Source organism: Nerophis ophidion, linkage group LG14, assembly GCF_033978795.1.
Source record: "Nerophis ophidion isolate RoL-2023_Sa linkage group LG14, RoL_Noph_v1.0, whole genome shotgun sequence".
Classification (NCBI taxonomy): Eukaryota; Metazoa; Chordata; class Actinopteri; order Syngnathiformes; family Syngnathidae; genus Nerophis; species Nerophis ophidion.
The window spans coordinates 23,080,195-23,102,963 of record NC_084624.1 but is presented as its reverse complement, the minus strand read 5'-3'; the positions used below and the strand labels follow the sequence as shown (position 1 = coordinate 23,102,963).

The window sequence follows — 22,769 nt, the reverse complement described above, 5'->3', positions numbered from 1 at the left end:
AAGAAGGAGCTGAGCCGGAAGGCAAAGCTCTCAATTTACCGGTCGATCTACGTTCCCATCCTCACCTACGGTCATGAGCTTTGGGTCATGACCGAAAGGATAAGATCACGGGTACAAGCGGCCGAAATGAGTTTCCTCCGCCGTGTGGCGGGGCTCTCCCTTAGAGATAGGGTGAGAAGCTCTGCCATCCGGGAGGAACTCAAAGTAAAGCCGCTGCTCCTCCACATCGAGAGGAACCAGATGAGGTGGTTCGGGCATCTGGTCAGGATGCCACCCGAACGCCTCCCTAGGGAGGTGCTTAGGGCACGTCCAACCGGTAGGAGGCCACGGGGAAGACCCAGGACACGCTGGGAAGACTATGTCTCCCGGCTGGCCTGGGAACGCCTCGGGATCCCCCGGGAAGAGCTAGACGAAGTGGCTGGGGAAAGGGAAGTCTGCGTTTCCCTGCTTAGGTTGTTGCCCCCGCGACCCGACCTCGGATAAGCGGAAGAAGATGGATGGATGGATGGATAGCTTTATAGTTTGTGCACACATTTAGGACTATTCTTTATATACAAGAATGCCAAATTTGTGAATACTGCAAATTCTAATGCACTATTTGCTTGCCTGAACACTATATTGCCAAAAGTATTTGGCCGGGTGTATAAAATCAAGCACTTAGGCATGGAGACTGTTTCTACAAACATTTGTGAAAGAATGGACCGTGATTTCCAGCGTGGAACTGTCATAGGATGCCACTTGTGCAACACATCCAGTCGTGAAATTGCCTCGCTCCTAAATATTCCAAAGTCAACTGTTGGCTTTTTTTTAATTATAAGAAAATGGAAGAGTTTGGGAACAACAGGAACTCAGCCACCAAGTGGTAGACCACATAAACTGACAGAGAGGCGTCAGCGGATGCTGAAGCGCATAGTGCAAAATACTTTATGCACAGTCAGTTGCTACAGAGCTCCAAACTTCATGTGACCTTCCAATTAGCCCACGTACAGTACGCAGAGAGCTTCATGGAACGGGTTTCCATGGCCGAACAGCTGCATCTAAGCCATACATCACTAAGTCTGATGCAAAGCGTGGGATGCAGTGGTGTAAAGCACGTCGCCACTGGACTCTAAAGCAGTGGCGACGTGTTCTCTGGAGTGATGAATCACGCTTTTCCATATGTCAATCTGATGGACAAGTCTGGGTTTGGAGGTTGCCAGGAGAACGGTACAGTATATATTTCGGACTGCATTATGCCGAGTGTGAAATTTAGTGGAGGAGGAATTATGGCGTGTGGTTGTTTTTCAGGAGTCTTGTGTGGATGAACTTGACTGGCCTGCACAGAGTCCAGACCTGAACTCGATTAGAACACCTCTAGGATGAATTAGAACAGAGACTGAGAGCCAGGCCTTCTCAACCAACATCAGTGTGTGATCTCACCAATGCGCTTTTGGAAGAATGGTCTAAAATTCCTATGAAAACACTCTGCAACCTTATGGACAGCCTTCCCAGAAGAGTTGAAGCTGTAATTGCTGCAAAAGGTAAACCGACATCATGTTGAACCCTACGAGTTAGGAATGGGATGGCATTCAAATGGCCAAATACGTTTGGAAATATAATGTATGTGTAAAGGTAAAGTATGGATGAAATATTATATACTTTCTATGGGTTTCATCGAATTTTATTTTGTTGTATTTAATCACAATGCCAATAAAGGAATCTACAGTTTGAACATAATTATTTTAATATTTAAATGTTAGTAATACTGTTAATAAATACTGCATCTACTGTCTACTACAAAATACCATAGGACTGTATTGAAAATGACTCTTTCAAACAAACAAATTTGTGAGTTAATGAATACACAAGACTAAATGAATGGAAATTATATAGATATACATAACGGCATTTAATATGAATACAAATCACACTGACCAACAGTACATAAACAAACATGGTAAAATAGTGTTTCTCATTGCAGCAGGTGTAAAACAGCAAAACAAAGAATGGGAATGAAGGGTGAAATATTTATTAGTGCATACAAATAAATAGATAAAATATAATAAATATATACTTAAAACACCATTTAATGTAGAGAAAAAAAAGATTCCTACAATTTGAAGTCTGTCTTTCATTTTAAGGCTTTTGTCAGTGTTTGGGTGAACTTGGGTGCAACAGGTGGAATGTGTGAGGTATTACTAATATTATATATATTTTTTTAATATTTGAAGACTAAACAAAAAAACTGCTGGATTGACATGTGTGCTGCTGGTTTTCCACCTCTTTAATTGTCATCGAGGTACCTCTGGAGTTCGGATTCCAAGGCCACCATGGACAACCTCTCTTCCTCATCCTCTTCATCAGGGAGGGTGTCATCCCCTTGATCCGGGAACAAAGAGTGTCCACCATATCGTTGAAGGTCTTGGTCTTGCAGGAAGCCTGTTTCAAATAATTCAAGTGGAAATGTGCTGCTACGGCAACTTTAAAAGTATTATTTTGGAGAGTACTCACTATGGTTCTGAGTTGAGGGGAACACTTCTGTCCAGGTGTAGTCTGCCAGTGAGATGGGCTGGCTGATCCAGGATTGCAGAAGCAACTGGTCCAGTGTCATCCTCTGGGTGGGTTTCGGGTGCAGCAGCCCATACAACACATGGTTCAGTTCTGGCACAAAGGGCAGAGTTGGTAAACATCCGGAAGAAACGTGATTACAATCATGTTTCATCAAACATATTTCAATGTTGTTCTCCCCAAGGGAAACTGGGTAACACATGGCACACTTACACAGCTGAATTTATTGTTACTATAACAAACTACAAGGGTAATACAATTCACTTCTCTTTCTTCCCCTCCATTTATCTGCTTTCTTTTGTATTTCAAGTTATCATTACATATATGTATTGTTGTATTTAAAACTATTGTATTGTTGATAATTAAGGTAATTATTGTTATTATTCATTATCAATAGTGCTATTTCTATTGGTATTTGTATTGCTCCATTTGTAGTGCAATTATGCTCGTTATCATTTCTGTGTTATTAATATTTATTTCATTAATTGCTTCTTTGCTATCACTGTTACCATTATATTTGTAGATATCCTATTTGTTAATGCTGTTAGGTTGTTTTTGTTGTTAATGTTGTCGCTTTGTCTTGTCCCCACAATTTCCCCCTCTGTCTTTCTTGTTTTCCTCTTTCTTTCCCCTCCTGCTGCAGCCTGGCTGCACCGAATAACAATATAAATCCTGCGACCCCAAAGAAGGGACAAGCGGTAGGAAATGGATGGATGCATTTAATAAAGTCAAATACAAATAAGGCAACAACACAAGTATCCCACACTTCTCTTTTCTAAAGTAAATCTGTACAGATGATATGGGCATCTACATCAACTATATGATTTGCCTGAGTAGCTGAACAGGACCCCATACCCCCAAAAAAGTAAACAATCAGAAGAGTCAAAGGAAATAAAGTGTTCAAGCACCTGGGGAGAGGGGAAACGGAGGCTTCAGTTTGGCACCAAGGATCTCAGCCACATCACAGAAGGGGTTTTCACTGAACAGCAGCGTGTAGAGAAAAACCCCGAGAGACCACATCTCCAACTCTGGCCCCTCGTAGCTACACAAGAAAAACAAAACATTAACTATGCAGAGATTACCAACTTGTGTTGATCCCGTAATTTGTTGCCTCTGAGTGTTTTAAATAACTTTAGGATTGTGGTATCCTTGATGTTGTGTGTAATTTAAACGCTGATCGTCAAAGTTTATGGCGTGTAAAAGTCGTAAAGGACAGGAAAACAGTGCTCATTTGAGAGGCTGTTCAAACACAACTCTCTCCATAAATGTACACTTTAGCCAACACCGTGGTTATAAAATTGTCCATTTGACATCACCTTAAAAAGAAGCAGTGTAGAGATGAAATACGTACGGGTTTCCTTGAAGCACTTCTGGGGAGCAGTACTCCAGTGTGCCACAGAAATTGTAGAAGCGCTTCCCTGAAGCCATCATGGCTGCAGAGCCAAAGTCTATGAGGCGAATGTGGAAACACTTATCAATGATGATGTTCTCGTCTTTAATGTCCCTGTGCAGGATATTCTTTGTCCTCAGGTAGAAGACTGCTGCCACCAGCTGAGGGAAGAAGTCCGAAATGAGAGTAAATATGACTAAATACTTATTGCAGTGGTGTCCAAACCTTTCCCAGCAAGGGTCACATACGGCACCATTGAAGAATGGGACCACTACTTGGGCACATTTTGTTTATTAAAGACCTGATTTACTACCTAGTGTACTAAACCACATGCAAATGTGATAGCACACGCAAAGCTGATCTATTAAACGTGTGCAGAGTGGATTGCGTCTGTTAGGTGAGCAGAATAAGGCATGCAATCCTTTTGCCGTACTTAATATGCAAAATATACACTGATAACACAATACTGGGAAGAGAAAATGCAAATAATTTTTATTAGCACGCGCAATGTGATTTATCAACACATACACAACACATAGGGACGGCGTGGCGCAGTGGGAGAGTGGCCGTGCGCAACCCGAGGGTCACTGGTTCAAATCCCACCTAGAACCAAACCCGTCACGTCCGTTGTGTCCTGAGCAAGACACTTCACCCTTGCTCCTGATGGGTGCTAGTTGGCGCCTTGCATGGCAGCTCCCTCCATCAGTGTGTGAATGTGTGTGTGAATGGGTAAATGTGGAAGTAGTGTCAAAGCGCTTTGAGTACCTTGAAGGTAGAAAAGCGCTATACAAGTACAACCCATTTGTCATTTATTATCATTTATACATATTGCCTATTCAGCAACATCATTCTATAATTTTATTGCTACTGGATGACTGATGGGGCTGATATTTTTTTTTAATTTTGGAAATATATTACATTTTCAACATAAAAAAAATGTCTTTCATTGTTCATGTTCTTGCATTTGAGTCATTTCAGATGCACAAACGTGTTGATGCAATTCACAGCCTCACGCACAGAATTAAGTTTCAGTGTGCAATGAAACTACAGTCAATGATTTTTCTGATAGTCAACGATAATCTTAACGATTAATCGATTAGTTGAATAATAAAGCGTAGAAATATTTAATGTTCTATTTCCATTGACTGCTAAGAGCAGCTTAGGTTGTTTTAGGAATGTTCTAACAACAAAGATGACTAAATCATTCATAAATAATTATTCATACTGTAACTGTGCTGCTCATTCAACTGTTACAAAAATTAAAATGACTATTATAATGTTCTCTATTTAAAAAGGGAAGGCAAATTGCTAAAAACAAAAACAAAAAACCACCAAAACAATTAGCCTTGTTTATGTATTAAAAAACTGTTAAAATATCCATCCATCCATCCATTTCCTACCGCTTATTCCCTTTCGGGGTCGCGGGGGGCGCTGGCGCCTATCTCAGCTACAATCGGGCGGAAGGCAGGGTACACCTTGGACAAGTCGCCACCTCATCGCAGGGCCAACACAGATAGACAGACAACATTCACACTCACATTCACACACTAGGGCCAATTTAGTGTTGCCAATCAACCTATCCCCAGGTGCATGTCTTTGGAAGTGGGAGGAAGCCGGAGTACCCGGAGGGAACCCACGCATTCACGGGGAGAACATGCAAACTCCACACAGAAAGATCCCGAGCCTGGATTTGAACCCAGGACTGCAGGAACTTCGTATTGTGAGGCAGACGCACTAACCCCTCTGCCACCGTGAAGCCCACTGTTAAAATAGCAGCAATGAAATCAAACAACAAAACACAAAATCTAACAAAAAGCATTTTGTATATTGACTATTGATTAACTATTTGCATTTTTAGCACTCTAATAGACTCAATGTGTAGAATTGTACCTTTGATTAATTCTTAAAATGTTTGCTATTGAATAGATTGTATGTATAATCTTATGTAACCTCCGCATTGGTGCCTGAGTGTGTTACTTGAATTGATGTAGTTTAACTGGCTGACTTAGGCTAAAATGATAGTCATTTTTATTTTTCACACAACTTCAGTTCACTCTTGTTAGCTAGCTAGCAAGGCAGAAGCGAACAGTCTTACCGAGACTGAGACAGCTTCCTCCCTCCAGCTGTCCAACATCAGGTCCCCCCTTTAAATGCTCACCTACGTCAGATATACGACCGTAAAAACAAGGTTTGCTTTGCAAAATTGAGCAAGGTGGTCATGTTTAAACAATAATAAGAGGAAATGTTCCCACATTTTACATGTTAGCCCTAGCAATGCTTTTGTGAGTGGCGGTGCTGATCCGCCTTTTCCCGGAAAAACAGAAGTGTTGACATCGCGACTATTGTCGACAAATATAATTGTCGTCAACAAATATTCTTGTCGACTAATCATTGCAGCCTTAGTGTACATGTTTCTGTTGTCTAGATGGCGATTCAGAAAAGGTGTTACGGGTTATAGATGTGTGCGGCGGTTTAACACATGGCACACATGATAATATGAATGTCAATAAAATGATGGTCTCTGTGGTAAAAGGCATGTTGCATACATGCAAAAGCCTCATTTAAATAAGGCGTTCTGCACCACTTTTCATTTGCACATGCAGTCGCAGTAAATCACACACAACACGCACACTCAAGAGTAAACTCTTATTTTATTTTTTGCACACACTGTTTAGTGCGTGTTGTTTGGATCTTAGTAAATCAGGCCCTTATTGCATACCTGTCTAAAGATGTAGCTCGCCAGGGGCTCATCCAGTTGTGGCTGCATGTCGATGAATTCAAAGAGGTCCAAACCCTCTCCGTGTTTCTCCATCACCATCTGAAAGTAACTCCCATTCTCAAACACTTCCAGCACCTAATGAAGGAAACACACCCGATACTAAAGGAAAGGTTGTACGTTATGCAAATAAGTTGCAGAACACAAGTCTGATACCTTGACGATGTTGTGATGCTGCACACGAGTCAGGATGGCGATCTCTTGGCTGACTCTGCCCAACATCGGGTCATCCACCCAGCAGTCGCTAACGATCCTGGCCTTGCTAATAAACTTGACTACAGTCTGCGAAAGTGGAAGATTCAGTTAGGACAGGCCTGGGCAATTATTTTAACTCTGGGGTCTAATTTGGGAGAAAAAAATGCGTCTGTATTTAGGAACACTAACATAAAACCTCACAATAATGTCTGATTGAATGCTAAAAAACGTTATGACAGACCGCATTAAAAACGGACTGGAATTTTAAATTTTTTTACTGAATGAGACACCCAGAAAATACATGACAATAATATTGGATTTACAATATTAACTATGAACGATAAAAAGCTGAACAATGACAACATATGAAGATCATACACCCTTTCACTCGACATATTTTACAATCAAGCGAAACGCAACAAAAATGCAACAAACACAGCAGCGAAAACCCAACCTACAATCTGATATATCACTAAGCTTTAGAAGTTTCTTGTAAAAATCTCTTTCCGCGTCCGTTCCTGACAGGCCGCTATGGAAACACTCTGTGGAAATGCTCCCCACCCACAGTGCTTGGTGCCTCGTCTGAGCTGCTGTGACTTAGATTACCATAGTAACTAATTACATTACCATAGTAACTAATTAGATGACCATATTAACTAATTACATTACCACAGTAACTAGTATATGATGCAAAAGCGCTGATTCCAACCATTGAAATAGTTTGCATGGTTCAAGACTTACACTCATTTGAAAACATCACTGCACACCATAATGACATTTGCGGTTTCCAACTTAAAGACCTAAAAAAATGTTTTGGGGGGTTTAGCCCACATCTGCGGTCCCCACCAAGGTTTCTCATTGTTATCCCATTGGGTTGAGTTTTTTCTTGCCCTGATGTGGGATCTGAGCCGAGGATTTCGTTGTGCCTTGTCCAGCCCTTTGAGACACTCGTGATTTATGGCTATATAATTAAACATTGATTGATTGACCTGCATTTAAAAAAAACACATTCAATGGTTGCATTAACTGGTTTAGAACGTTTTATGGAACTGTTCTTACTTCTTGTCCATCGCAGCGTCTAACAGCCTTCCAGACAAAGCCAAAGGCTCCTTTACCGACAGCTTTAATAGGCTGGTACTCCTCCGCAAACTGCCCATCGCAGGCCCGAGAGTGTTCAAGATCCAAGGTGCAGCGCAACGCTTCCACATGACTGGCCTCTGCAATTTTCTGAGGGAGGATTTTGGAAAAACTACATACTCAATCTGTGACTCCTTTGAATTACAGGAATTATTTTCTTTAACTGACCTCTCCAAGACTGGCTCCGGAGTTGTTGGGGAGGGATCTATCAGTTTGCAACAAGGACCCCTGCTGTCCACGCCTGCTCATCCACACGCAGATCATCGGGCTTCCATCGGGAAGTTTAGTCCTGACCACGTCACACTGCACCTCTGGAGATGAAATGGTCAGTTTCATTGTGTTAACTGACAGTAGGAAATGTAATAAAGGCCTAAACGAACCAACTCTTGTGCCATCTCTGTGGTAGCCGCTTCCTTCAAAGTGGCCCTCGTGTATCAGTGGTTCATCAGAGGTGACACCACCTACCCCCACCTTCTGTTTCTTTGGTGTTGACGTAGCAGGATGGTCCGTTACTGACGGAACCTCACCATTTGGCCCACTAATGCAGAATTCATGGCCATTTTCCTTCGGAATGGAAGAGACAACCCCCCACTGATCCAATTCAACATGCTTTTCAGCCAAGGCATGATTGACCTCTTTATTGGCGCTGACAGGCCCAGATGCCGGGTCTGAGCTGAGCACACACGGGGAGGGTGTTCGCAGTAGCTCGGCCGTGTCGCAAGAGGTCATGGAGTGCTGGTTTTCATTAATGCGTTCAGCCCCGTTAAGAAGTTCCCCGCTGCCGCTCAGATCTAGGTCAGCCAGGGCTCGGGTCACCAGATCGCCATTGCTGTTGAGGTCCAGGAAATAGCTGATCTCTGCCTGGCATGGATCAGAACCACCATGGCCAGCAATCTTTTCACAAAAGCCAGAGGAAGACCTGCAAAAAAGCATATTTTTCCCTCAATCTGTATCATTTGTCGACATTCACCAATCTATAGTTAAAATAATGCAGTAGGTAAATATAAAATTCACACCTGCTCTCAATTGAAATTACTTCAAAGCTGGAGTCTTGGAGGATAGACAAACTTGAGCATCTGTCTTTTGTCACACCAGATGACTTGACACCTCTGCTATGAACAGCGTGCCCATTTTTAATGGGCCTGTCTAAAAGGCATGCATGTCAATATGGAGTATGCAGTGTTACTGACAGAGATTAATCCTGGACATTAAGCTGTACCTGCAGTGATCTCAATGATAGGATGCCTTTGTGTCTTAACCTCACAGCCAAGCTCCTGTTCACGTATATTTTCAAAAGAAACCATGCAGGCTGCGTCTTCTTCTGGATGGTCCACCCACGCAAATGTATTAAGGAGTGCCTGAGTGGTATCTCCTGTCTCTAAGGGGCTACTGGCGCCAGCGATCTGGGCTGCTTCCTCCAGAAGTTCTGAGGTGTCATCAGCACTGTGAAAAATGGCAGACATTAACCTACCTTAAAGCCACTGCTGATGCAGCCTCACAAGTAGGTAAAAAGCAATCTACAGCAACAAGAAATGTGGTAAATCGGGGTCTCTGCAGGTTTCAACAAGTCGAATTTAAGACTATAATGAATATAATTTAAGACCATTGCATATCCATACAGAAAAAATAGTACAAAGATATAAAGGTAACTCTGAGGGTCATCATGAATTGTACGTATATGAATTCATTCACTACTCTTTTACATTGGATGAAGTAAGTGCTAGATGTCCAGAGTCGGGACCCGGGGTGGACCGCAAGCCTGTGCATCGGTTGGGGACATCTCTGCACTGCTGACCCGTCTCCGCTCGGGATGGTCTCCTGCTGGCCCCACTATGGACTGGACTCTCACTATTATGTTAGATCCACTATGAACTGGACTTTTACAATATTACGTCAGACCCGCTCAGCGTCCATTGCATCCGGCCTCCCTTGGAGGGGGTGGGGGCATGGTGGTTTACACACATTTGCGGTCCTCTCCAAGGTTTCTCATAGTCATTCTCATCGACGTCCCACTGGGTTGTGAGTTTTTCCTTTCCTATATGTGGGCGCTGAACCGCGGATGTCGTTGTGGGTGTGCAGCTCTTTGAGACACTTGTGATTTAGGGCTATATAAATAAACATTGATTGATTGATAGATTGACTTATCCCAGATTTTTGACTTTTACATTATCCTTCCATTCACTTACACTGCAATGTTTACAAACGCTTCCATCCTCGATGGCTCCACATCCAGATCCTAAACACTTAATACGTTTCCATCCACTGACTCCATGCATGCTTTAAATTGATCATTTTGGAGCCATAAATTGTTGAACTTGCACTTAACCATCTGATGCAAGTAATACAGCTTTGCTGTGGGCCTTCGTTAAGTTTTCTCTGCTGCGAAGCTAAGCTGTAACAACACACCGCTGCGGACGCACATCAAACTAGGTGGTGCGGGATTAATTCTGAGCAGGCATCACAGTTAACGTGGTTCTGTTTTCTAGTTATGATTTGAGTCCTCAAATATCAAAACATTTAAAAGCAAGACTGAAGTTTAGGCATGTTTTAAATAAAATTAACGTTTACAGATGTTTAAGACCTTTCAAAATCGTTTTAAAGACCATGTTTTGAGATTTAAGAAATAATTTAAAGTATTTTGAGGCCATACATTTGGATTTAAGACTTTTTAAGACCCCGCGGACACTTGTAAAAAATGACAGAGAAGATGGGGATATCAATGTGCACACTAAGCAATTGACATAAAAAAACAGATTAGTTTCAGAGCATTAATAAAGGTTGAATCCCCATAAAATCTGGACAAATTAGAGCACACCAATTTAGACCAAACATACTGTGACAATACTTGTCCAGCAGATGGTGCAAGAGATAGAATAAACCTGATGCTTTAATCTGTCTGTGACTTCAGGCAAATTAACTGTGTGTACTGCATGTATTGTTCAGCAAATCTAGAAACATGTAATATACATTATTGTTTAGGCCAGAGGTATCCAAAGTTCCACCTGGAGACCTTTTGCAGCCCACAGATAATTTTTTAATGGCCCGCGGCACATTCTAAAAATACTATTAGAAAAATAAATAAATAATTAAACTGGAAGAAACGGGGATACAGGTGATATGTAACAAGAAAGGGTTGCAATGTTTACTCTGATATCACAAAACGGCCATGCAGGCTGTTTTATCATTTCTCATTTATTGCTCAAAAAATAAAATTTAATCAAAATGAATGTTGTTATGAAGCTGAGATAGGTTCCAGCACCCTGAGCGAGCCCGGTAGGGACAAGAGGTAGAAAATGAATGGATGGATGAATTATTGATGTACTGAAGGCTCCAATTACTTCACAGCAAATATTCCACTTTGAAATATTATTTGGAAGAAAATGTTGCAAATTTTGTGTGTTAGCTATAAAGTTTCTTAAGTTTTCATGACAAACAAAAACAATTAAGATCGACAGATACATGTGAAGGCTTTAGGGTGGATAGTAAAAAATACAATACTCTATGACTTATTTTTTAACAAATTTAGGAATTACGAGTTACCTTTTGGATACCTCACAAATTAAATGGGATTTTAGTTTTAAACTGTCACTGCTAAAAAATATCATAAGGAATCAAAAATAACGTTAATGAATGTAAATATAGCATATTTTGTGCTTTTTTTTGTACAAAGCAGGGTTTTCTCTAACCAAAAGGGCAAAAAACATTTAAATATATATTCTTATAGCCAGATATATTTAAAGTTGATCTAAAGATTCAATTGTAATTTTTTTTTTAATGTGACCTAGTTTTCACATTTTTATGACTCTCTCAGACCCTTTTAGGTTTCCAAGACCAAACTTGAAGAAGGCCTAAAGTTGAAGAAAAATTAAAAAAAAATAAATAAATAAATTTATTGACGAAAAAATTGATTTTAATTAGATTTGGGCGGGTGGCGGTTGAACCATCCGGAGATATTTAATATACGTACATGGTTCTGTGATCGGTATCCTTTGCCATTCAAAGTGCCATTTAAGAACCGTGCCATAAACCGAAGAAGACAATAGGAGACACTATTATTCTCTGGAATGGCTGCCAGCAGTCACCCAGATAATACATTTTAGTGCGTGCTATGAAGCCATTGGCTTTGTCGCCTTCTACATCACACACGATCTGCTTGTCAGTCCAGCATTATGTTGTGCGTGCTTTCCGCAGCAACACGCACACCCAGGCATACTGGGTGACACAGAGTACACTAATGGTTGTGATATAAACAATTTTAACACTCTTAGTAATATGCGCCACGCTGTGAAGCCACACCAATTAAGAACGACAAACAGATTTCGGGAAAGCATCCTCGCAGTAACACAACATAAACGTAACACAACAAATACCCAAAATCCTTTGTATTCATGACACTTCCTGACTATTTTATACACCCCAAACCCTGCCACCCCCTCCCCCCCGGGGTGTGGTAAGGTGGGCGGGGTTGGGGGTGCGGGGGTGTAAAATATATTCAGGAAGTGTCATGAATACAAAGGATTATGGGTATTAGTTGTGTTGCGTTTATGTTGTGTTACTGTGAGGATGTTCTCCCGAAATGTGTTTGTCAATCTTGTATTGTGTGGCTTCATAGCGTGGCGCATATTAGTAAGCGTTAAAGTTGTTTATATCACAACCATCAGTGTACTCTGTATCACCCAGTATGCCTTTCAATCTCATACATGTAATTGCGGAAGCCACACACAACATGTCGCTGGACCAACTATTGGTTCGTACATGTTATTGAAGGTGTCAAAGGCAATGGTTTCACAGCACGCCCATATTCTTGTCATCAGGATGAACGTTATTGAATAATCGCGAGAACGTTAGTGGCTCCAATTGACTTCATTACTCTGTGAAACAGTTTTAAATGGCTCTGTGTGTGGTAAAGGTGGCCAACTTCTGATGTAATTCAATGGGTGGTTGGCGGGCGGGTACGGTCCTGATAAAATGTTGGTTCGGGTGGACGGCGGGTGGATGACGATTTTGGTGACGCGGATGACGCACATCTCCTATATATATATATATATATATATATATATATATATATATATATACCTATATATATATATATATATATATACCTATATATATATATGCACATATATACATATATAAATATATACACACACAGGACTATCTCAAAAAATTTGAATATTGTGATAAAGTCCTTTATTTTCTGTAATGCAACTAAAAACATAAAAATGTCATACATTCTGGATCCATTACACAACTAAAAATATTGCAAGCCTTTTATTATTTTAATATTGCTGATTAGGGCATACATCTTAAGAAAACTCAAAAATCCTATCTCAAAATATTAGAATATTTCCTCAGACCAAGTAAAAAAAAAGATTTATAACAGCAAAACAAAATCAAACATTTAAAAATGTCAATTAGTGCACTCAGTACTTGGTTGGGAATCCTTTTGCACGGATTACTGCATCAATACGGCGTGGCATTGCTGAGGTGTTATGGTAACCCAGGATGCTTCAAGAGTGCCTTAAGCTCATTTGCATTATTGGGCCTTGTGTCTTCCAGCTTCTTCTTCACAATAACCCACAAATTCTCTATGAGGTTCAGGTCAGGGGAGTTGGCAGGCCAATGGAGGACAGTAATGCCATGGTCAGTACACCAGTTACTGGTGGTTTTGGCACTGTGGACAGGTTCCAGATCATGCTGGAAAATGAAATCATCATCTCCATAGAGCTTTTCAACAGATACAGCTTCAATAGCCGTATTCCCATGGTCAAGCCACTCCTGAACTCTAGACAACGGAAGTTCCCTCAGTCAGCAATGGTTTGGGGAGCCATGTCAGCTGCTGGTTTTGGTCCACTGTGTTTCATCAAGTCCAGAATCAATGCAGCTGTGTACATGTTTTCATCTGTTGTAAAGCTCTATGGAGATGATGATTTAATTTTCCAGCATGATCTGGCACCTGCTCACAGTGCCAAAACCAGCAGTAACTGGTGTACTGACCATGGCATTACTGTCCTCCATTGGCCTGCCAACTCTCCTGACCTAAACCCCATTGAGAATTTGTGGGGTATTGTGAAGAAGAAGCTGAAAGACACCAGACCCAAGAATGCAAATGAGCTGAAGGCTGCTATTGAAGCATCCTGAGCATCCATAACACCTCAGCAATGCCACAGGCTGATTGCCTCCATGCCACGCTGCATTGCTGCAGTAATCCGTGCAAAAGGATTCCTAACCAAGAACTGAGTGCATTAATTGACATTTTCAAAGATTTGATTTTGTTTTGCTGTTATAAATCTTTTTTTTTACTTGGTCTGAGGAAATATTCTAATTTTTGGAGATAAGATTTTTGAGTTTTCTTAAGCTGTATGCTATAACCAGCAATATTAAAATAATAAAAGGCTTGCAATATTTCAGTTGATGTGTAATGAATCCAGAATGTATGACATTTTCATGTTTTTAGTTGCATTACAGAAAATAAAGGACTTTATCACAATATTCTACTTTTCTGAGACAGTCCTGTGTATGTGTGTGTGTGTGTATATATATATAATGTATTGGTTTTGAAAATGAACAATATCAAAATGGCCCCCGCATGCTTTAATTTTTCAATGTGCAGCCCTCAGATTGCCAATTTAAGCAATCTAGAAAGTCTGTAAATAATTAATGTCAATACTTTTTGGAGGTTAATTAAAAACTGAACCGTCATCTGACACGATTGACGTTGAGAGTAAACAAGACGTTGACTTACACAAACACACGTGTGGACGTGACAGCAGGAGGGGACATCGTGGATAGAGCACTTCCTTGTTTGTCCAGCCTGGTGCTGTTCCCAGTGAAAATCCTGCCCCGCCCTGTGGATGATCTGCTCCGGCAGGCATCTTGCGCCATGGCCATGTGTCCGGCCACCATTGAGGAAGGGTCGATGACTGAAGTTGACAGTACAATGAGAAACTCACACAAAAATACAGTAAAGACCCAATGGCAGCATGCATGAAGGCACCTGGTGGCCAAACACCTGCCATCTTGACCACTTGAACAGTTTACCTGATTTCCCAGACTGTTGGGATTCAGCTGTACTTTTGCCAGCCTCGGCTTGAGGCTCGGGGAAGGGACTGATCTTTCTGACCGAATCGGACATCCATCCGTAGAAACCGGGCATGAGGAAAGTGACACACTGTTGAGGGCAAAGGCAAGTGACAAATGAGACTTGGTGCAGAAGACAAAACACCTGCCATCCTTCCCAAGCTGCGGTCTCGTTGGCTGACCTTTCCCAGCAGCTCGACCTTGCTGTAGCCAAACAGACTGAGAGCCTGTTGATTGCAGATGCTGCAGATTGAACCATCAGGTCGCAGCAGCAGTAGGCCGCTGAGTGGGGCGAATGCAAAGATCGTGCCAGTGTACTCCAGTGTGGGGTCAGGGGAGAGGACCCGGCTGTTTTCCTTGATGCCTGAGTTGAGAAAAATCAATTTTAAGTTTTGCGTAAATACAGGTCATAACAACTTTTTTTTTTTAACACTAATTCCTTATAATCAGCAATAAACAGTGACCAACACAAGTGGAACGAAATTGCCTGTTTAATTTAAAACTGAAAATGCTGAAGTACGAACAGTATTTTATTATATTTCATGTTCTAAATTAGTAGTGTCAAACTCATTTTAGCGCATTGGCCGCAAGGAGGAAAATTTGTGCACAACCGGGCCAGGCTATTAAAATCATGGCATTAAAATAAAAATAAAATAAAGACAACTTCAGATTGTTTTCTTTGTCTTTCTTTGGCCAAAAAAAGAACAAACACATTCTGAAAATATTACAATAAAAATATAGAAAAAAATACAGCGGTAAAGTTTAGATCCATCAAGGAAAGAAGAAAGTGAATATGCATAAAAATGTGTTTTCTTTTGTACTATTTTTTTTTTAATGAAATAAGTAACGTTTATGACAACCTTTTTCCAAAACAATATAGAATGTCAGATATAACAGGATAATGCATACATTCATCATTTGTTTTCAAAACGGTGACAAAAAAGTATGACCCCCAAAATTTACTGCGGGACCTAATTTTTATGACTTGATGGGGTCCCTGGTACCGCATTTAGAAAATTCCTAGCGCCAACATTGATGGACTAGTGGTGCATGCAAAACAGCAGCAGACGCCTGTGGCTTGCGGCCGCTTGTAATACTAATGAAATATCATCCCGGGGGCCATAGATCATTCATTTGAGGGCCGGATCTGGCCCGCGGGCCTTGACTTTGACAAGTATGCTCTAAATCAGGGGTAGGGAACCTATGGCTCTAGAGCCAGATGTGGCTCTTTTGATGACTGCACCTGGCTCTCAGATAAATTTTAGCTGACATTGCTTAACACGATAAGTAATGAATAAATTCGCTGGTAATCACTGTATCCAAAATAACGTTCAAAATATCAAACATTCTCATGCATTTTCATCCATCCATCCGGTTTCTACCGCACCTGTTCAAGAAGTCGCATTAATGGTAAGTATTTTATTTATTTTTGGCTAGCCTCAGAATAACAATGTTATTAAAAAGAATAAGAGACTTATTATACTCTAAAAATGTTGGTCTTTCTTAAAAATGAACGCATATAGTTGTATTCAGTGTTAAAAAAAAGAAGAAAAAAAAAGTTGTATGGCTCTCAGGAAAATCATTTTTAAAATATTTGGCTTGTATGGCTCTCTCAGCCAAAAAGGTTCCCGACCCCTGCTCTAAATCATGAATGCAAACAATTAAATGTGCTCACTGTATTCAGTGTGTGAGACTTCCGTTTTGGGTGCATCGTCTTTATCAAGACTCTCTGTTGTGTATGCACATTCCACCCCACTGTGTTTTGTCTGGGGCCTTGCACACTGCACAGCCCCCCGAAGCTTAATGCACAAAGGCACCGACACGCCGTCTCTGCTTTTACCACAAACTCGCTGGATCCTCAGCATCTGAAAAGGAGCATAGGAGCAAATATTCTTGAACACAAACTTGATGAGAGTTAGCTTTTCCTAAAGGAGTGGCACAGATTTGGTGGAGTGCTTACTTTGGGCAATGCTTGGGAGTGGAGGGGGATTTGTAACGAAGGGATTAGCTCCATGACAGAAAGTCCTTTTAAGTCATCAGGATGGTGGTATCCATGGAGATGCGCAAACGCTGAGTCACATGAAAGAATATTACCCTAAAGGATGGAAATACAGATTTATTAGGTTAATTTGAGAGATGAATTCTCCCAGTTGAAACCACACAGTTCCTCATCATCAGCAGCATGTAAAATTTCAATGCCTCAATCATTGGTATGTGTTCATCTACAAAACCATTCTGGGTACCACTCCATCTTATTTGTCTTGTCTTTTAACAAAGAAACAAGGAAGTCACAATCTTCATTAAATTAATTTTCTGCAATTTCTCGTCCCCAAAGCAAGAACTGAACTGGGCAAGAAAGCCTTTTGGTTTTCAGCAATATAACCTACAATCTGATTTTCAACTTCAAATCCTTGTTACATTATATGAGTTTAAAGGTTCTGTGAAAGGATTGCAGTCTACCTTGTCTGTATGCATGTGTTATGTCAGTAAGTTTTAATGTTGTAAATTTGATGTTTTATGTGTTGTTTATGTGTTGTTTTTAATGTAACATTGCTGCTGCCGTCTTCTATATATATATATATATATATATATATATATATATATATATATATATATACATATATAGACACATGCGCGCGCGCGCACACGCACATACGCACACACACACACACACACACACACATAGGCGGGCAAATAAAAAAACACATACATCTTGAGTAAATGACAAATATGTGGAAATGCGTTCCACATTTTCCAACATTAAAACAAGATGTTCTCCATTTTGTGACATGCTGTGGGTGCACACCGACATTGGGATCTCCCCGGACATTGTCACAACATCAACCTAAAAGAAGAGACATTTTAAGTAACTGAATAACACATTTGGAGTACATGCATGCCCATCATTAGCACATATTACGTGACAAGCATTTTACTTAAGGTCGAAGCAACAACATTGTTTAACATACCACTTTTCCAGACACAGATGCTACAGTTCCATCAGTTAGCAAAAAGTCCTCATTGAACGCTTCTTCTAAAACCTGCGTGGTTTTCCTCAAGACACAAAACAGCTTTTTTCCTTTCAATGCATTAGCGGTGCACTCAAACAGTTTGCATGCATCATCGTTGGCCGATAGAATCTAAAAAACAACAATACAACCAGAACATTACATTACATTACTACAGAACTGAGGACATAACATAAAAATTGCATCAACAACAACAAAATCAGTACCTCTCTGCTTTTGTGATCCACTATTAAAAGCACTTTGTTTGGGTTGAAGGCCAATGGAGATAGAGACAGTACACAATCTGCTGATATAAGATGACCATAAAGGTTGTCTTCCATTTCTGACATTGTGGACGGTCGCGGGAGGGAATTAACAGAAATGTCATGATGTAAGTTGGAAATTTGGTAGTTTCTTGATGATGAATGTTGACCTGTAAGTCAAAGTTCAAACATCACTCTGACTATGGTACGATTGTCTGTAAAAAAAAAAACAGTCAAGAGCAAAACATCTAACATGTAAGTCAGAAACATTCAATCTGATCGATTATAGCCTGGAAATCAAAATAATTTAGTCCAATATTTAGTTTAAGCCTTTCAAGTTTCTTGTTGCAGACAATCTAAAAAACATAAACAAATCTAAAAAAAAAAGTTCTCCTCTTGCATACTTTTTGCCCATAGAAGCTTCCGTAGCCGCCTTAGCAAGAAGAGCGAGACGTTTGTTCCAAAGAAAAGAAAAGTGTTGTCAGTAGTTTGGTTTTGCGGCAACAGGCGTGGAACAAATGACTCCATGCTGCAAAATTTGTTCTAAAAAGGCAGCCGCACAACAAATTTATTCCAGCATCTGAAATCGAAGCCTCCAGCTAAGGGCAAAATGCAACTCTTTACAAAGTAAATAAGGTTGTTACAACAAACAAACTCCAACAACAAAGCATCTTACTGTGGTGTAATCACAAGATAGCATGTACAATTAGAAAGAAGCTAAGTGCAGTATGATCACTAAAGCAGTCGCTTTGCATGTTGCAAAATATGTGGTGTACATATAAAACAAGCCTCCATTTATCCACTTCCTAAAACTATAGTATTGTACAATGTACAATACTACATCTTTATTTACAGAAGCATGAATGTTGTCTGTCTATCTGTGTTGGCCCTTCAATGAGGTGGCGACTTGTTCCGGGTGTACCCGGCCTTACGCCCGTGTGCAGTCTGGATAGGCTCCAGCACCCCCCGTGACCCCGAAAGGCACAAGCGGTAGAAAATGGATAGATGGATTTTAATGAAGACATAAGATTTAAGTTTGCACATTATTAATAATTTCAATGTTGGTGGTTATTATCTATTTGGATGCAATTGTCAACGCTACATTTTTCTTTACAGAAGTATATTTGTTCAAGACAGAAGTATTGCCCAGCACTGGAAGATCTTAATTTAGTTCTCTGAAAATTATTCTATAAAAAGTACAATTTATATCTGGGCTAAAAAGAACAACATTAAACAAATTAAATTATGCTAATAGTAATATGAAGTGTATGTTTTGTCATTTCAAACCAAGGTTTTTTGATCAACTAAAAGAACCATGTTATTTATTTATCTCTGTCATTTATAATCATTGGTTTCTTTAAAATATGGGGGAAAAATTGTAAAAAAAAAATTGTGAATCAAATGTTTTGTGAAAAAAAATTGGGAGATTATATTTTTAAGCCAAATCAAATACAAAGAGATGGAATATAAATTCAAAGAGTAAATGAAACCAAATTTCTAGGTACTGCATAGTGATTGATGATAAATTGAACTGGAAATCTCATGGAAAAATTATACAACATAAAGTAGCAAGAAACACATCGATAATGAATAAAGCAAAACCAAAAATTACTCCATATTCTACTGCTCGCTAGTGTTACCATATCTGAGGTATTGTGTAGAAATACGGGGAAATAACTACAAAAGTACACTTCATTCATTAACGGCGTTACAAAAAAGATTAGTTAGAATAATACATAACGTTAACACCAGCGGGGGGCGTTGGTGCCTATCTCAGCTACAATCGGGCGGAAGGCAGGTACACTCTGGACAATTCGCCACCTCAACAGGCCTTCAGTATATCAGTATGTGGAATTAAATTATGGAATGGATTAAGCAAAAAAATCTAACAATGTACTAACATAATTCACTTCAAGAAACTCTTCAAACTTAAAAGTGTTTACAAAGTACAAAGAAGAAGAACAATGATAAACATTCTAAATTAATAACATCCATCGATTCATTTTGTTGATAATCTTCTTCATTTCAGCAAATGAAATATAACTTATTTACTTATGCATTTTTAATGTTATAACTTATGGAGTGTATTGTGAATACATTGAGAACAGGAAGTGAACAAAAGTTTTAGCAACTGCTATGTAAAGGAAAATGGGTAGGATTAAATAAACTCTGCTTCTTTCTACTCCTTCTCGAACACGTTGAACAGAGAAACTGGAAATTGTGATGCATCATGTTGTATGCATGTGTGGTACATCACGTTGTATGCATGTGTGATACATCACGTTGTATGCATGTGTGATACATCACGTTGTATGCATGTGTGATACATCACGTTGTATGCATGTGTGATGCATCACGTTGTATGCATGTGTGATGCATCACGTTGTATGCATGTGTGATGCATCACGTTGTATGCATGTGTGATGCATCACGTTGTATGCATGTGTGATGCATCACGTTGTATGCATGTGTGATGCATCACGTTGTATGCATGTGTGATGCATCACGTTGTATGCATTTGTGATGCATCACATTGTATGCATGTGTGATGCATCACGTTGTATGCATGTGTGATGCATCACGTTGTATGCATTTGTGACGCATCATGTTGTATGCATGTGTGATGCATCACGTTGTATGCATGTGTGATACATCACGTTGTATGCATGTGTGACGCATCACGTTGTATGCATGTGTGATGCATCACGTTGTATGCATGTGTGACGCATCATGTTGCATGCATGTGTGATGCATCACGTTGTATGCATGTGTGATGCATCATGTTGTATGCATGTGTGACGCATCATGTTGCATGCATGTGTGATGCATCATGTTGTATGCATGTGTGATGCATCATGTTGTATGCATGTGTGATGCATCATGTTGTATGCATCCATGTTGCAAATAAACTCAAAGCTAATGTAGCTTGTTTACGTACCTGTGGAGGAGGCAGAATAGTAGCGTCGCTGCAATGCTAACATGTTCCTTTTCTGCAGTGGTCTCTGGGTACAAGGGTAGGACATGTTCAAGTCGAACTCGTCCTCCAAGAAATCGGAGGAGAGATCAGGAACCACACAAATGGTCGCTCCTTTATCCATGAAGAGTTGTCTTGATTCGAATCGACTTTCGCTGCTCAGCGACATGGTTGTCGGTTATCTCGCTGCAGTAGCAGTCGGCGACCAAACTAAAGAGATGCGATGTCTTAAAAGCCGTTTTTTGACGATACAACGTCAAAGAGATTGGATGCGACACTCACCTTAAATCCCAGCAACACTTTGGAAGAACAGAGAGGTCTCCGGGGTTAGTTGACGACAGTTGACAGGGAAACAACTCCCTTGTGTTTTTAGCTTAGCTAAGCTAGCATGCTATATGCTAATTCCGCTATTAACAGCTACCTACGGTGTTCGTATCCGTTCCGCTTAAGCGCTCTTAATACCGAGTGGAATTCGCCGTAAGTGATTTCCCAACGTCGAATGCACAAGCAGGGCAAGTTTGGCATTAATAATCGGTGGTTTTTAGCCCATCGAGTCGTTGAGATAGTTTTGTAACTCGCGGGCTTCATGAGCCGGCCAAACAAATCATACACGTAAGTGCCTTGGAGCCAATCGAGAAGAAGGATTCGAAAGCAGAAACGCTCATTGGCTGAGATAGCAAGACGACCCGCCTCTGTTTCTATGGTAACGGTGCTACTCTCGGGCAGTGGTTCTCAACCTTTATTCAGTGATGTACCCCCTGTGGGCCCTGTGAACACTTTTTAAATTCAAGGGCCCCCTAATCAGAGCAAAGCATGTTTGGTTGAAAAAAAGAGATAAAGAAATAAAATACAGCACTATGTCATCAGTTTCAAAATATTGCTCGCTTGTAGTGGTCTTTCTTGAACTATTTGGAAAAAAAGATATAAAAATAACTAAAAACTTGTTGAAAAATAAACAAGTGATTAAATTATAAATTAATATTTCTACACATAGAAGTAATCATCAACTTAACGTGCCCTATTTATGGAACATGTCCACAAAAAAATTAGCTGTCAACACTGAATATTACATTGTTGCATTTCTTTTCACAGTTTATAAACTTACACTCATATTTGTTGAAGTATTATTCAATAAATATATTTATAAAGGATTTTTGAATTGTTGCAATTTTTAGAATATTAAAAAAAAATTCTCACATACCCCTTGGCATACCTTCAAGTACCCCCAAGGGTACGCGTACCCCCATTTCAGAACCACTGCTGTAGAGGATTTCAATCATCTGTGTGTGGAATGTGGGAGTGTACATGTGTTTTGGGAGGCTGAGGAACAAGGGTGTGGAGATGTCCCCATTTTCTATAGAGGAGATCAAATTTGGTACTTTTATAAATGACTTTAACA

At 40.2% G+C, this 22,769-nt stretch overlaps 1 protein-coding gene across 2 annotated transcripts; it reads right to left on the bottom strand.

The window, feature by feature from the left end:
* Window positions 1-1,858: 1,858 nt before the first annotated feature.
* On the bottom strand, window positions 1,859-21,970 carry pask (PAS domain containing serine/threonine kinase). 2 transcript variants are annotated; one of them, XM_061920158.1, is made up of 21 exons: window positions 21,653-21,970; window positions 21,335-21,580; window positions 18,361-18,566; window positions 18,095-18,265; window positions 17,836-17,970; window positions 17,086-17,220; window positions 16,801-17,017; window positions 15,308-15,489; window positions 15,087-15,216; window positions 14,791-14,968; window positions 9,265-9,488; window positions 9,062-9,191; window positions 8,426-8,964; window positions 8,214-8,356; window positions 7,968-8,135; window positions 6,870-6,995; window positions 6,657-6,791; window positions 3,899-4,098; window positions 3,456-3,589; window positions 2,491-2,640; window positions 1,859-2,418 (listed from the first exon to the last, which is right to left on the bottom strand). In XM_061920158.1, exons 2-21 carry the CDS (start codon window positions 21,537-21,539, stop codon window positions 2,264-2,266), a joined length of 3,663 nt encoding a protein of 1,220 aa, XP_061776142.1. In that variant the 5' UTR covers window positions 21,540-21,580; window positions 21,653-21,970; the 3' UTR covers window positions 1,859-2,263. The 2 variants fall into 2 exon arrangements, with proteins under 2 accessions (XP_061776142.1, XP_061776143.1); XM_061920159.1 differs by having other exon boundaries at window positions 16,801-16,990.
* Between the last annotated feature and the right edge of the window lie 799 nt (window positions 21,971-22,769).

Bases quoted from the DNA above. Each gene is read 5' to 3' on its own strand.
- pask (XM_061920158.1), bottom strand. From the start codon at position 21,539: ATGTCGCTGAGCAGCGAAAGTCGATTCGAATCAAGACAACTCTTCATG. The intron at 17,018-17,085 runs GTAAGCACTCCA...TTTGTGTTCAAG, and splicing joins ACTCCCAAGCATTGCCCAAA to AATATTTGCTCCTATGCTCC. The intron at 9,192-9,264 runs GTACAGCTTAAT...CATGCCTTTTAG, and splicing joins TATCATTGAGATCACTGCAG to ACAGGCCCATTAAAAATGGG.